The sequence below is a fragment of the Capricornis sumatraensis genome, chromosome 11 (genome assembly GCF_032405125.1).
Source record: "Capricornis sumatraensis isolate serow.1 chromosome 11, serow.2, whole genome shotgun sequence".
NCBI lineage: Eukaryota > Metazoa > Chordata > Mammalia > Artiodactyla > Bovidae > Capricornis > Capricornis sumatraensis.
In genome coordinates, this window is record NC_091079.1 from 19,968,456 (window position 1) to 19,983,604 (window position 15,149).

Sequence of the window (15,149 nt, forward strand, 5' to 3'; positions counted from 1 at the left end):
GCCTAGGGCTCTTGATATGGGGAGTACGATGGGAGAGTCTGCAGGGCGTGACTGATCCTCCCCCAGGCACAGAAAGGTCAGCCAGTGCTGGGTGTGCGAACTTCTGGATGGTCCCAGATGTTTCAGAGATGAGAGAGAACCTCACATCTCTCGCAGCTGTGACAGATAGAAGCCAACTCAACTAAAATAAGCACAAAATTGTGGGCTGACAAAACTTGTTAAGTTCAAGGGGTTTAGCTTCAGGTACAGCTGGATCCAGGCAACTGCAGGATGATGTCAGGGTCTGGCTTTCTCCACCCCTTGCTCTGTTCCCTCTGTGGTGTCTTCACCATCTGGTGTGCACCAAGTAGTTTGGGTAGTTTTTACAACTCTTGGAACAACTGACATGCCCAGTACCAATCTACTGGGTCCTCATTTGCTCCACAGGGCCACCTCTCCTCCCCCATTTCAATTGGTGTGGACACCACGGCTGGATCAGCTGGGTCACCCACCCAGCCACAGGGTGTGGGCCAGAGGAGTCTGTGATTAATAACCCACTAGAACTAGTTGCCTCTGAGACCCCTGGAAAGTGCAGTGGACAGACTGTCTGGGGTCTCCTTCAAAGTCTGAGACACCCTTTGGGCAGGGCTGGGAGGCCGAGTGGCTGGCCACATGCCATCCAGCTGGAGGCATGGTGCCCACGTGCAGTCCTGGGGGACACTCTGCTCTGAGCGGCTGGCATGGTGGGCTGCCCCGCTTCTGGGCCTCATCCCTAGGCGGCTGAGAGCGGGAAGGGTGTGCCAAGCGAGTGACTCTCCAGGATTTGGCCCTGAGGCCTTTCCTCCCCTTGTCATCTGGGCCCCAACTTGTTTGCTTTGGAGACGCTGGCCGGAATGTCCTGGAGACTTCAAAGGGCGGTAGCTTCCTCAAACCCCCTCCAGTTCCCCTGCCCCTCCACCCCACCCACTTCCTCGGGAGATCATGCACGTTCCATGCAGCCTGGCATACCTGGCAGACACACAGGCAGGTAGAGGCTCCCTGGACTCCCAACGCGAGGGGAGAGGGGCAGGAAGGAACTGGGAGCCATCCCAGGGTGGGCAAGGGAGGGACAAGGGCAGTGTCGGGGGGTGCGGGGAGAGATACACCACCCATTTCATGCCCTCAGCCTCTGCTCGCTGCAACCAAATGCAATGTCCCTAACTCACACCTGCCTGTCACCTTGCTTCCCAAATGCAAGAGGCAAGTCAAGCTGCTGCTGCCCCCTCCCCAGTCCCGTCAAGTCAGGTGTCCTGGTGGTTAGCACCACTAGGGCCTGTCTTCAGGGCTGGGCTGTCTGAGCCCCGTGGGAGCGTGGCCCAGCTGAATGCTTGTTGGAGGGTCGAGGCCTGGAAATCCTTCCCTCCCACCAGGAAGTTCCTCCTGCTTAGCTGGTCCGGCCAAGGCTGGGGCGGAAGACCTTGAGAAGCCCACGTGCTCCCCAAATCAAGGACAGCTGGCCTCTGAAGTTAAGAAAGGGCATCCGGAGAGGGCTGGATGGCAAGGCAGGCACCACTGCCCCGAGTCCACACCCTGGGCCTCAGGGCCCCCTGTGAAAGCAGGTGCCTGGTCTGTGAGAACAGTGTCTCCATACCAGGCCAGTCCCACTGGACCACAGCTCAGTGCCCCGCTGGGAGCCTGTCCTCCACAGGCCTCTCTCTGCTCCCCACCTGCCCAGGAGGCACAGAGGAGACAGCGGAAGCCCAGGCCCAGCCCCGCCTCCCAGACCCTCCCGGCTTGGGGCTCTCCGTAGGCTGCAGCAGCCCTGAGTGGGGGAGCCTGCAAGTCCAGGACAGCCTGGCTCCCTACAGACACCAACAAGCAGAGGTCCAGACCACCGTCGTGTGTGGGTTGTGCAAAGCCATCTGCCAGCAGCCCAGAGAGAAGGCAGCCGCGGTCATGTCCACCTGAGTAACAGCTTGGGGCTTGGCAGCTTTGATCACAGGAGCTAAAAATGGGACGGGTGGCTTGAGGGAGGGGGTCACATCCTTGGGCAGAGGGATCCCGAGACTGGCTAGACCCTCACACCCCAGTCTTCTGATTCCCGCTCACAGAGCCCTTTCCAAGCAGGGACCGGGCAACAAGCCCCTGGTGTAAATCCCCCCCAGGATCCTCCATAAAGTAGCAGGGAAACACTGCCACACCTGGGCCACAGACCCAGCAACCAGCAGGCAGCCCATGTGATTGGGCCCTTGTGCCTGGCTGGCCTGGCCCACCACACAACCTCTGGCTGCTGTAATCTGTGTGGGTCCTTAGCCCAGACCCCAGGCCCCGGGAGCAGGCCTTCTCTGTCCCTCTGGGCACTTCTCTGTGTTTAGAGGATAGAGTTCCACAAACCTGGGATCTCCAGACACTGCCCCAGGGAGCGGCAGCCCCTCCTGAATAGGTCACACTACGGCTCCAGATCAGACGAGGTCTATCTGCACAACAGAAGTTGTTCCCGGGATCGACTCCAACTCATGGAATAAAAATGCTTTATTGTACAAATCCCACACAGATCCCGGGCCAAGTCCGAGTCCCCAGCTGGGCCCTGGCTCTGAGCCTGCTGTGTCCCCCACCTGGCTGCAGTGCCAGGTTCGCCTGTGGAGTGTGCAACTGTCTGTGAGCAGGCAGCACGTGAGGCGGGCCTCCCCAGGCAGTGGGCAGGCAGTCTCTGTGGCAGCTGCACCCTGAATACAGGTTGGGGGAGCAGAGTCCCCCCCCAACATGAGGCTTAGGGGCCACAGGGGTCCATGCAGTCCTTCCCGCTGCGGAACACTTGGTAGATGCTGGTGGGAGGGAACATGGCCACAGCGCCGAGCAGGGAGCCCACCTGGATGGCCACGCCAGCAGCCAGCAACGCCGGCTGGCCCCCACCATGCAGGAGCGAGCTGGCAGCCACCTTCACGTACGAAAACACACCCAGACACAGAATCCACGACACCACCTGGGAGGGTGAACACAGTAGCAGGCTGAGTGGAGATGCCCTGCTCTAAGGCAAACCCCTCCTGATGGCCACCCTTTTTGTTACCCTGTCCCCAGACTACTCACCACAAGGACCACTCCTGCAGAGGTGCCCACCAGGGGTGGGCAGGGGCTCAGGACTGCCAGTGCCATCAGGTAGGCCCCAAAGAGCATTCCCAGCAGAGAAAGACTGCCCAGCCCTGCCAGGGACCTGCCAAGGGTGAGTCAAAATTCAGAGCTGGCTGTGCCTGGCCAAGGGCCTCACCCCTAAATCCCACCCCGAGGGGCCTGGGCTCCCTGTGTACCTGCACAGAACACCCATGGCTAGAAAGCAGGCGAGTGGGTTGGCAGCACTGCCCAGCACCACAGCCAAGTGGTAGGCGAGGCGCCCGTAAGGCAAGCAGGAGTAGCTCTGTACAGCGGGCAGCACACCGTTGGTCAGAGCATTGGTGACAGCGAGGAGGCCCAGCAGGAAGGCACCGTGGGTGGAAAGTAGCCTGGGGACCACAGGTTCTGGGCTGGGGGTGGCGTCTGCCGCCGGGCTGGGGGGTTCCTGCAGGGGCGAGGCCTCTTCCTCCTTCCCCACTCCTGGGGTTCCCACCCGCAGGCCAGGCCCTGGGCCGCCCGTGGGTACAGACGGCGGCAATGGCAACAGCAGCAGGAGACCCTGAAAGGCGGCAGCTGAAATGACCAACAGGGTGGACAAGATCCCAAAGAAGGTGCTGGCAGGAAAACGCTCTGGGAAGTAGAGGGGGGGCCCAGGGGTGCCATTGGTGGGGGTTGGTGGGCACTCGAGGCGGCCCACACCCTGCACTAGAGCCAGGACACAGGGCAGCAGAGCGCTGAGGCCTTGGCCCAGAAAGAAAGACCTCAAGAAGGGAGGTGGCAGGCGGCTCAGAAAGGGCAGGAAAGTGACGTTAGAGGCACAGCAGGCCAGCGCCAGCACGAAGGCCAGGGCCAGGAAGGCCACGGAGTGCTCCTGCCCCGCCACTGTGGTCACCTGCCGCCACAGGGGGGCCAGCAGGGCCGTGCCCACCACGCCCAGGGCCTGCACCACCTGGATGGGGACCCGCTCGCCCTTGCCCGGGGCCAGCCGCCTCCACACGGTCACCACCAGGAGACCCAGGTTCCCCAGAGCCACAAGCACACAGAGGTAGGAGGGGAGACTCCAACCTGCAAGAAAAGAAAGGAGGCAGCTGTGTCAGGGGCAGGACACCCAGGGAAGGAGAGCAGCTTCAGCGTCGGCACCCCTCAACCCACCCCGGCCCCCACTCACCCTCAGGTAGGTTTTTCACTACCACAGGGAGCTCCACCCAGATACCATTGACTGCAGCCCATGAGCCCATGCCAAAGAGGGCTACCAGCAGGTGGGTCAACACCAGGCGGCCCAGCGGGGGTGCTGCCATTCAGGTCAAGGCTGGAGCCTCCAGGACAGGGCAAAGGTCACAGCCAGCTCTTCTTTTCCCCACCTAGGTCCAAAGAAAATGCTTCGGCCCTGGGAACTGAAAACCTGGTATGGCTTGAAGGGAACAGACTCGCATGCAGGATCACGACAGAACAACACAAAACCGGAGTAAGGAGAGGACCAAGCAGCCAGAGATACTGAGTGGGGTGCCAGGGGTGGGGTGTGGGAGGTAGGAGGGGCCAAGCAAACCCGGGACACGACACCAGGATACACATACCCCGCGGGCTGGCAGAGTAGCGGGAAGCGCCGGAGCCAGGGCAGAATGAGTAAAAGAGGGAGATGACCTTCGGGTCTGAGTGGCCGAGACCGCCGCCACCACACTCGCACCTATGGACAAGGAACAAGAACTCCGGGACAGGCCGCCGCACACTGCTGCGGCTTCTGCGAGCCACGGGAGAGTCGGAGCCGAGTCGGGGCTAGGGGTGTGACCGCGGCGGGCACCGCCCCGCCCTACGTCGGGGAGCCGCGGAGTGCCGACCGGTGCGCCCAGGTCCCGCGCCTCCCGGTCCTGAACCTGCGCGCTGCCAGGTCCGGCGGCGGTCCGTCCAGCCACACTCTGAGGGCGCCGCCTCCGCCCAGGGCCACTACAGTAGAGCTAAGACGCAGCTGACCCGTAGAGAGCCGTCACCCTCCCGGACTAGGCGAAAGCGCTCTCCCGACCGGCCCCAGCGCCGGAAGCCCCGCCCCGGAAGTAAGGTGCAGAGCCCCAGCGAGGGGCCGGCCCGAGGTCCAGGCCCCGCCCTGGTCAGGCCCTTCCGCCGCAGGACCCGCCCCTTCCGTTCCCGGGCGGAATCTGTAGCGCGGCGGGCGGTTATGGCTTCAGGGGCTGCAGGGCGGGCCCATAGGGCCCGGCGCAGAGTCCGGGTCGTGCACCCGGCCGCGGCGCGGACCCGCTCGGCGGAAGACTGGTGGTGGGATCGACTTGCTCCGAGCGGCTCAGGGTACCACCTGCTGCAGTCAGACAGCATGCTGCTGGTGCTGCCAGGCCCGCGGCCCGCCCGCCCCCGCGCGCACAGGCGCGCTGCCCGCAGAGCTCAGCGGCTGCGGTCCCCAGGGTCCCGTGCGGCCGAGGCCAAGCCCAGGACCGCGCCAGCGCCCACGGCGCTGCAGGAGCCCGACCCGGGCTGGGGCTACCGCGTTCCCCTGGAAATCCTGCTGCAAATTTTCGGGTTGCTGGTGGCGGCTGATGGGCCTATACCCTTTCTCGGCAGGTACCCTAGGCCCTTTGCGCGCAGCGCCGTAGCTCAGGCCGACCGAATAGGCACGCAGCGGGGGCCCGAGCGCCCACACACGTGTCCACGGCAGCAGTCTCTCAGGGTCTAGTTGGAAAACCCGGGGCCACACTTTGAACTGACCGCGGCGCTGTGAGAGTTGGGGGGGGCAGGTCCCTCTTAGGAAACCCCACAGCGGCAGCCAATGAGGGCGAGCGTCGGCCACAGAAGGCCCGGCTCCTCACCAAATCCTTTCTCCCAGGGCTGCGCGCGTGTGCCGCCTCTGGAATGAGGCCGCCTCCCAGCCTGCACTCTGGCACACCCTGACCCTGTCTGCCCCGCTGGCTGGCCGCCCCGCCAAGAGTGGGGCCAAGGCTGAGAAAAAGCTCCTTTCTTCCCTGGAGTGGCTTATGCCCAATCGGTGAGGAATTCCATCTTTTTCTTACTCCCTCATCACTTTTGTGTTGTGTGAAAGCCCCAGGCCCCTTCTGCATCCCTGCACCAGGGGGAGGGGCGGGGAGAACGCTGGCAGAAGGGAAGCAAGGAAACAGCCTGCAGCTCTGCCTCTGCTGTCGGCCCAGGTTCTCGCAGCTCCAGAGGCTGACTCTCATCCACTGGAAGTCCCAGGTACACCCTGTGTTGAAGGTGAGAGCACGAGGCTGCCCTACACACCAGTCATGACACTCTGGGGTTGCCCAGTACTTCCAGGAAGTGAGTCAGGTACCGTGGGGGCCCAGTGGTGCCCCATGAGGATGCCTGCTTGGTTTTCTTTTCCTGGCATCTCCTCCAGGAGGGAGGAGTGAGAAGTGGGAGCACCCAGGTAGGCCTGGCATGGCCAGAAAGGAGCTCATTGCTGAGACAGTGAAGTGGTGTTGGCACCAGCCATTGGTCTCTTTCCCTTCTCCAACTCCCACCTGGCCCTCGGTCTTCCACAGCTGGTTAGCGAGTCCTGTCCTCGGCTCACCTTCCTCAAGCTTTCTGACTGTCATGGTGTGACCCCTGACGCTCTGATCATGCTAGCCAAAGCCTGCCCTCAGCTCCACAGCCTGGACATACAGCACTCAATGGTGAGCCCTATGTCCCCAGGGGCCCCAAGGAAGCCTGGGCTGAGGTGGCAGGTACTCCTGTGCTGGGTCCCTAGGTGGAGTCCACGGCTGTGGTAAGCTTCTTGGAGGAAGCTGGACCCCGAATGCAGAAGCTGTGGCTGACCTACAACTCCCAGACAACAGCCATCTTGGGTGCACTGCTGGTAGGTTGGTGACAGCCAGGAGCAGAGCTGGGTGCCAAGCCAGGGACTGCCAGATGCCCGACCTTGTGTTCTCCCCACCTCTACAGGGCAGCTGCTGCCCACAGCTCCAGGTCCTGGAGGTGAGCACTGGCCTCAACCACAACATCACTCCCCTCCAGCTGCCTGTAGAGGCCCTGCAGAAAGGCTGCCCCCAGCTGCAGGTACCTGACGCCCCACCTCTTGCACCTGTCACCCCCCTCCCCATCTGCAGCCTGGGCCTTGCTCCCAGGTGCTGCGGCTGTTGAACCTGATGTGGCTGCCCAAGCCTTCCGGGCGAGCGATGACTCCTGGCCCAGGTTTCCCCAGCCTTGAGGAGCTCTGCCTTGCTAGCTCCACCTGTAACTTTGTGAGCAACGAGGTCCTGGGCCGCCTGCTCCACGGATCCCCTCACCTGCGCCTGCTGGATCTGCGCGGCTGTGCTCGGATTACGCCTGCTGGCCTGCACGATTTGCCGTGTCAGGGTCAGTGCTTCCTGGGTGGCAGGCGGGATGCAGGGATCCTTGCCCACCCAAAGCTCATGCCCACTTCTCTCACCTCCAGAGCTGGAGCAGCTTCACCTGGGCCTGTATGGCATGTCAGACCGGCTGACGCTAGCCAAGGAAGGCAGCCCTCTGCTCACCCAGAAGTGGTGTCACAGTCTGCGGGAACTGGACTTGAGTGGCCAGGGCTTCAGTGAGAAGGACCTGGAGCAGGCCTTAGCTGCCTTTTCAGGCACGCCTGGGGGCTCCCACCTGGCCCTATGCTCCCTCAACCTCAGGGGCACTCGGGTCACACCGGGCACAGTCAGGTTAGCAACCCACTAGTTCCTTGGAGCCAGTATACCTTAGCCTCCATCCTGTGTGGCTTGCCAGTTCCAGGGGTCAGAAAAGGGAGCCCATACTTGCCAAGCCCCTGCTTGGGGTTGTCCTTAGGGACACCCAGGGTACTGAGGGTGGGCCTTGATGGATGTAGGGGGCATAGCCAGCTGTGGTACAAGGGCAGCGAGGGCTCCCTAGACTGGCCCAGCCCTGCTGGTGCTTAACCTGCCATGGCCTGCCCTGCTCCCACAGCTCTGTGATAAGCAGCTGCCCAGGTCTGCAGTACCTCAACCTGGAGTCCTGCCGCTGCCTTCCCCGGGGCCTCAAGCGGGCCTACAGGGGCCCAGAGGAAGTCCAATGGTGCCTGGAGCAGCTGCTCACCAGCCTCCCCTCCCCCAGCTAGCCAGCTCCAGGCCCCTCTGCCAGCCAGCCCTGCTCTGCCTCTTTTCCCAGTTTTGGATATTTGAGTGTTTTGTTATAATAAAACCCTTTTTGGAACTCGTTGTGTAGTCTTTGGGATCAGAGTGAGGGGACAGGGGTTGTCCCTGAGGGAACTACTTGAGGGTAGCCCCCTGAGTTTGCCTGTTGCTGTGCCTTGCCAACTCACTCCTGGACTGAGTGCCTGTGCTTGTGTGCCCCATCCTAGGGCACTAAGGTGAGCTGCCTCTGTCTAGGACAGAGCTGGCAATGAAGAGAGGGTGACCACGCCCAGTCATGGGCTCCTTGTGGGCACCTGCCTGCTGATTTCTCTCCAACTTAGGCCTAGGGTGTCTCACTGTTAAGGTATTTCTCTCCAATTTAGGCCTAGGGTGTCTCTTTGTTAAGGCTGACCTACCCGAGTCAGGGACTAAAAGGCCGGGATGCGGGGCGGGGACTGGAATCCGACGGGTGGGGGCGGGGCCGAAGCGAGGGGCCAGGCCAGAGATGTGGCCGGATTTGGCGTTGGAATCGCAGGCTGGACCCGCACGTAGGCGGCCCGGGCCCTACGTGGGGCGGGCTGTTCCGGGCCCGAGCCCTGAGGGAGCACAGGCTAGGTGGAAGCCCCCAGGGGTGCTTGAGAAGGCAGCTAAGGTCTGCTCCAGGTCCTTCTCACTGAAGCCCTGGCCACTCAAGTCCAGTTCCCGCAGACTGTGACACCGCTTCTGGGTGAGCAGAGGGCTGCCTTCCTTGGCTAGCGTCAGCCGGTCTGACATGCCATACAGGCCCAGGTGAAGCCGCTCCAGCTCTGGAGGTGAGAGGAGTGGGCATGAGCTTTGGGTGGGCAAGGATCCCTGCATCCCGCCTGCCCACCTGCCACCCAGGAAGCACTGACCCTGACATGGCACATTATGCAGGCTGGCAGGAGTGATCCGAGCACGTGATGTGAGCCAGGCTGTATAGGGGGCCTCCAGTGGGGCAGGGGCTAGCCGGGAAGTTCACGCCCACCACAACAGAATGGTCCCTTCTAGAACCCATTGACCAGAGCTTCTAGAACCCGGCGCCGTGCAGCCTAGAACGCCACCTGGTGTCGCTCCCCTGTCTTCTCAGAGCTCCTGCTCCTTCCTGACCGCAGCCCTGGAGGCATTATTCTCCCAGGTATGAGTGTAGCTGTAGGCAGTGGGTAGTGGCAACAGACGAGCCGCCCAGCTGACCATCCGTACCCGACCCAGGCCCCCAAGGGCCGGATCAGCGGACTGCCTACGACCTCTAGCGGTAAGCCCTTCCAGCTCTGGGCCCAAGGACTCTTCTGCACCGAGCGCAGCCTCGCCAGGCGCCTCAAGAACAACAGTTTCTACCCGTTCATGCAGCAGCAGCCCAACGGTGCGCGCGGACCGAAGTTAGGGACCGGGACTCCAACGCTCATGCGGGGGAACGCAGGGCAGGGACCGGAATCAGAGTAGGGAGGGGAGGGGAGGGGCAGGGCCAGAGGGCGAGGCGGGGCTGACTCCAGGGGCGGGTCCAGAGGGCGGGGCGGGGCCGAAGCGGGGGCGGGGCATTAGAGCCCCGGGCCGGGGTCGGGCCAGCTGGGGCCCGATTAGGCGCTGGAACCGCAGGCTGGATCCTATCCGAGGTCCTGGGCCCTACGTGGGGCGGGCTGTTCCGGGCCCGAGCCCTGGCGCTGCCGTCTTGGGCAGTAAGCAGGAGCCCGGTGTTCTCACCCGTCCTCGGCGCGCCGCCCCTAGTCTTCGTGCTCGAGTACTACCTGGACACGCTGTGGAAGGGGACGCTGCTCTTCATAGTATGCATCTTGCTCATCAGCTTCGGTCTCGTGAGCGAGGTCTGGGCTCCCGGGCCCGCCCACACGACCTTCCTACCCCGGGGACCCGGCCCCGCCTCGCCACCGGCCCCGCGGCGGCTCAGGGAGTCCCCGCGGCGCCCGCAGGTGCAGAAGCAGGAGACCTGGGGCTTCCCTGCCTACGGCGTGGGCGTGGGCCTGTGGCTTATGATCTCGTCGCTGCCGCGGCGCCGCCTGGTGCTGAACCACGCGCTTGGCGTGTACCACTTCTCCATCCAGGGCCGCACCGTGTGTCAGGGCCCCATGCACCTGGTCTACGTGCGCCTGGCGCTCAACTCGGACGGTGATGCGAGGGAAGGGCCGCGGACTAGGGCAGGGCGTGCAAGGGACGGGAAGCCACGTGGAGTGGGGAGGGGCGGACACACGCGGGCCCACGCCCCGTCCCCGGAGCCCCGCTCCCGCTCCCCAGAGTCCGGGAGCTGAGCAACTTGCCCCTTATTAGCCTATCGAAGGTGCTTCTTCCAGCTGGTTCTGTGCGGCCACAAGCTAGAGCCGCTAGTGCTGGTGCAGCTGTCGGAGCGCTATGAGGTGCGTCCGACAGACACTCTTCTTTCCCTTCTCGGTCCAACGGGATGCCGACCACTGTTTAGGCTCTTAAGATGGGGACATTTCGCAGGTGGATGGAGCATACAATGGGCGCCTGGCCCGGGCCCTCAAGCTGGTAGCTGGCAGAGAGGGTGCCAGGGCTGACGGTCAGGGCTGGAGGTGTGGTTTGGCAAAGGGAGGAACTAGCAAGAGCTGACCTGACCGCCACTCGCCACCCGCTCACACAGCAAATGGAATACCTGGGCCGGTACATTGCCCGGAAGCTCAACATTAACTACTTTGACTGCCTGGCCACGTCGTACCGGCATGTGGTCCGCCACTGGCCGCTGGGGACCACCTTCAGCCCAGGCATCGTGCTGCGCAAGACCGGTGCCTACGATGAGGGGAACCCTCAGTGGGACCCAGACGTGTGATGCTGCCAGCAGGCACCCACCCTTCTCCCACCTCACGAGGCGTTCTGCCTTCCCCTCCAGTCCCCCGCCTCCACCCCACCACGGGCCTTCTCAATAAAGCGACCTCTTGCTTCAAGCCAGGGGGTTTTCTTTGTGCGAGTTGGGGCTGCCTCTCCAGGATCTTCCCCTCCTGCCCAGCTCACAGGGCCTCAGGAGGTCTGGCAGGAAGCAACGGGGAGTTTGGGTTGGAAGATGGTAGTAGTGGGACTGAGCCTGACAAGCAGTCAGGCATCTAGGACATGTGTGGGACATACTGCCTTTCACGGTCAGTAGAAGTGCTGACCAATGAGCAGAATCCATGGGTCAGAATCGGATTGGTCCAGTCTGGGCCAGATGCCTTTTCTAGTCCAATCAGAAATGAGACAAGGACACAGCCAAAGGTCAAGCCCTGTGTCTTCTGGTGGACTCTACTCCCCAGAGTTACTGCTGCTGCGCCCTGGGCCAGAGCTCAAGGCCTGCTGGGGGACAGACCCATGGTACCCCTAGAGCATGCTCCTGCCTGACTTGTGGGGCCCCAGTTCCACATTCTCTGAGTGGCAGGTGTTTTTGCTTCCTGGGTGCTGGAGGCTGCTGTGGGAGCAGAGAAGTCACTTTAGTTTCCTGTCAGGGTTTAGCGTCTGTCTACAATGCGGGAGACCTGAGTTCGATCCCTGGATCGGGAAGATCCCCTGGAGAAGGAAATGGCAATCCACTCCAGTATTACTGCTTGGAAAATCCCATGGACAGAGGAGCCTGGTAGGCTATAGTCCATGGGGTCGCAAAGAGTCGGACACGACTGAGCAACTTCACACATTCACATGCTCATGACCTTTGTGCTGGTCTGGTCTTTGTGCTTCATGCCAGCTTAGTGTCCCTGGAACCAGGAACACCTGCATAATTTGCAGGGCCCCATGGAAAATGAAAATGCAGAAGTCCTTGTTAAAAAGTTATCAGTTTCCAGATGGCAGCACTAGAGCATTAAAGCAAGCACTGGCTCCCAGACCTCATGTCACATGCTCGTGACACTGGCCCTGCCTGGAACCCTGGCTCAGCGTTGCTCACATTTTGGCTGCCAGCATCTGTGCCCATCTCTGGAGTGGAGTCCAGAAGCTAGGTGAATGGCTTTAGGCAATCCCAGGGAGCAATTGTTGTTCATGGCTCAAGGCTAGGAACCCCTACTTCTCAGGAGGGGTTCTACCAGGAGATGGGCTCAAGAGGTTGGGCAGAACCCAGCTGTGGAGGTACTGGGATAGGTTGGGGGTCAGTGCAGCAAGGGAGGTATGGAGTGTGGAATGTGAGCCAGGGGCTCGGCTGCCTGGATGAGTGCCTGTGACCAAGCCAGGCCAGGGATGGCCAGGCTGTCTGTCAGATGTGGGCAGGGGCTAGAAAGGCATGCCAGCTGCCTGGGTTCCCGAAGCTTGGGCTCCACTCAGTCAGTCAGTGAGACTTTATGGTGGGCTTTGTTTCTACCCAGTGACCCAAAGCCTCTGCCCACTTGGAGCTGATGACCTAAGGGTGACCCAGGTTGAAGCACCTACTTCTTTGCTGGCAAAGTGGCTGGAGGAGGGTGGCGTTCCTTCAGCTAGGGGATCAGGGCTTTGCTAGGATTCAGCATTTGAGCTGATATGAGAAGTTGTGATCGTGTGGAGCTCTGGGGGAGAGACTTCTGGGAAAAGGGGGTGTGAGGTGCAATGCAGGGTGGAACTGGATGTGTAGGAGAAGCCATGAGGAAGGGGACTGGGGCCTCGGGAAATCACTGGGAAGTTGTAAGCACTGCCATCTGAGGAGGTTGTGGGGAAGGACCAGGAGGCTGCAGGAATTGTGCAGGGAGAGAAGGGCACAGGGGAACGGAGAGGATCATGGGCAGGTCTGAGCCCCATTGAGGCCATAGCAGACAGGATTTGCGGGCGGGCCGGATGCAGGCTGGAAAGGAATCCAGGGTGGGACTTGAGCTGGGCAGGCAGAACAGTGAAGGAAGGACTCACGGGTGGAGGACAAGTGGATACAAACAAGCACCCTGATCTCCGGTGCTTCAAACAGCAGTGATGTACTTGTCATGGTTTTGTGGGCTGGCTGGGCTCAGCTGTGGGGTTCCACTCCATAGGTGTAGCAGCAATTGCTCATATGGCTGCATCAGCTGGGATCTCAGCTGGGGCCAGAATGTCCAAGATGACCCTCATCCTCCAGGGCCTCTTTTCAAGTGGTATCTCAGTATTCAGCAGACTATCTTGCTGCTGGTTTGCAAGAGGGAGTGTTATAAGAGGACAAGACCCAGTGGGCCATAGTGCACACCATCTGCATGCATTATTCATACCACATCCCAATGGAGAAGCAAGTCATGTGGCCAAACCCAGAGCCAGAATGGGAAGAGTCTACCAAATGTGTGAACACCAGCAGGATTCTGGGATCCACAAATGTAAGTAGCCCGCCACAGTCCACCATCTGGCTCCTCTCGAGACCTCCAGCATCTCCTCCCATTGCAGAACTCAGCTCAGACTGCAAGTCCAGGATCTTGCATCTAAGTCAAGTCCACATACAGATGAGGTTTCTCAGGTGTCCTTTCTTGGGTATGGCCTTCTCAGGGGTCACTGTCCTTCGCTGCCCAGTACCAATGTCTTCAGGCCCATTGTTTCATCTATTTTGTCCAGTTTTGAACAAATACTTATTTTTGGCTGCGTTGGGTCTTTGTTGCTGTGTGCAGGCTTTCTTTAGTTGTGGAGAGCAGGGGCTACTCTCTAGTTGTGGTGCTCAGGCTTCTCATTGCAGTGCCTTCTCTTGTTGCAGAGTATGGGCTCTAGGGTGCCAGACTTCAGTAGTTGTGGCTACAGAGCACAGGCTCAGTGGCTGTGTTGCATGGACTTAGTTGCTCTGTGGCACGTGAGATCCTTTGGGACCAGGGATAGAACCCGTGTCCCCTGCAAGGCAGATTCCTCACCACTGGACCACCAGGGAAGCCCTATTTTGTCCAGTTCTCTAGTTGTTCCAGGTAGGGTGGTAAATCTACTTCCTGTAACTGCACTCTGTGCTGGAAGTGGCAGCCACCTTAGTTTCTCTGGAGCTCAGCTAGTCTGATGCTTAAGTCAAGGCCTGACCCTCACCACCCTCTGCACTTTGGCTGCAGAGCTGGGAGCCTGCCTCAGTGCAGGGGACCAAGGGGCTGGGCCTTCAGAGGCTAGACAAAGCTCTCCGCCCCTTGCTGTCCTCCCTTTGGGGCGTCAGTAGAGCTGAACCACAGCCATCCCACCCCCAGCCCCTTCGGTGATTGCTGCTCCTGCACTTCCCGAACACCAGGTCCTGGGCCCGCTGCCACGTTTCCTCCCTGCTGTGTGATCCCTGCTCACCACTGGCCGAAGGTCTAACCATCGGACCTCGGCCTTCTGCTTTGGCCTGTCTGAGTTCCACCTGCACTGCGGACGGGTCCTCGCTGCCAGCCAGGCAGTGGGCGAGCCTGCCCAAGTTCCTGCTGCCTGCCTTCTTGGACTGTTCTTTCCTGATGCCTGTCTGGGTTCTCCAAGAGGGAGCCACTGAGGCAGCAGTGTGAGGACATGCCCCTTGGTCAGCCCCGAGGAGGAAAGAGAGGAAGCAGGAGGGCTGAGGCCAGCCCAGCACCCTGCGAGGGCTGCGGTGTCAGAATGGCTCACCAGAGACGTCAGGCTGAGATGCCAGGCCTTTGCCTCCTGCATTGATTAGCCGTTGGGTGCTGGCCACCTCTAGAAGGCTGGGATGTGGGGGAAGGGGCAACCCCTGGAGCCTCTGACAGCTGAAGGTGTCCCCCGTAGGCAATGGAGCCAGAGTCCTTCCCAGGAGGACCATAGAGGCCATGTGTCATGTGTGCACCCCAGAGAAAAGTCCCAGGACTGGCAATGGGGGGTGGGACGTAGGCCAGCAAGTGTTCAGAAGACTGACCAGTGCCCTTGCTGAGGAAGTGTGGTCTCAGGTTCCTGTGAGAGCGAGAAGGTAAACGGGCAGCAGAGAGAAGGCCGTAAGCCTGGTCCTCGGTCTGGGGAGAGTGGGGGAGGAGCCTACTCCAGGTCATGGGCACCAAGTTCCAGAGCAGATGTTGAATGAAAGTGGCAACCCTGTGGCAAGGTCAGGGAAGCGAGTGTATGGGGCCCACACTGTATCAGGAAGTACAGGCTGCCAGGCCACCACCCACCAAGCCTCTCTGCAGTGCAGGC

General features: G+C 61.2%; 3 protein-coding genes across 3 annotated transcripts; 2 read left to right on the plus strand and 1 right to left on the minus strand.

The window, feature by feature from the left end:
- Window positions 1–2,547: 2,547 nt before the first annotated feature.
- SLC52A2 (solute carrier family 52 member 2) lies at window positions 2,548–5,059 on the minus strand. The gene is made up of 5 exons (XM_068983854.1): window positions 4,641–5,059; window positions 4,235–4,427; window positions 3,264–4,131; window positions 3,046–3,169; window positions 2,548–2,941 (listed from the first exon to the last, which is right to left on the minus strand). Exons 2-5 carry the CDS (start codon window positions 4,362–4,364, stop codon window positions 2,729–2,731), a joined length of 1,335 nt encoding a protein of 444 aa, XP_068839955.1. The 5' UTR covers window positions 4,365–4,427; window positions 4,641–5,059; the 3' UTR covers window positions 2,548–2,728.
- A 315-nt stretch (window positions 5,060–5,374) lies between these two features.
- Window positions 5,375–8,146, plus strand: FBXL6 (F-box and leucine rich repeat protein 6). Its single transcript, XM_068983650.1, has 9 exons — window positions 5,375–5,634; window positions 5,897–6,055; window positions 6,216–6,279; window positions 6,570–6,701; window positions 6,776–6,883; window positions 6,970–7,083; window positions 7,152–7,383; window positions 7,463–7,709; window positions 7,972–8,146. Exons 1-9 carry the CDS (start codon window positions 5,390–5,392, stop codon window positions 8,120–8,122), a joined length of 1,452 nt encoding a protein of 483 aa, XP_068839751.1. The 5' UTR covers window positions 5,375–5,389; the 3' UTR covers window positions 8,123–8,146.
- Window positions 8,147–9,047: 901 nt separating this feature from the next.
- On the plus strand, window positions 9,048–10,953 carry TMEM249 (transmembrane protein 249). Its single transcript, XM_068984066.1, has 6 exons — window positions 9,048–9,053; window positions 9,369–9,519; window positions 9,882–9,976; window positions 10,082–10,277; window positions 10,437–10,522; window positions 10,768–10,953. The coding sequence occupies exons 1-6, from the start codon at window positions 9,048–9,050 to the stop codon at window positions 10,951–10,953; spliced, it is 720 nt and encodes a 239-aa protein (XP_068840167.1).
- The last annotated feature ends 4,196 nt before the right edge of the window (window positions 10,954–15,149 follow it).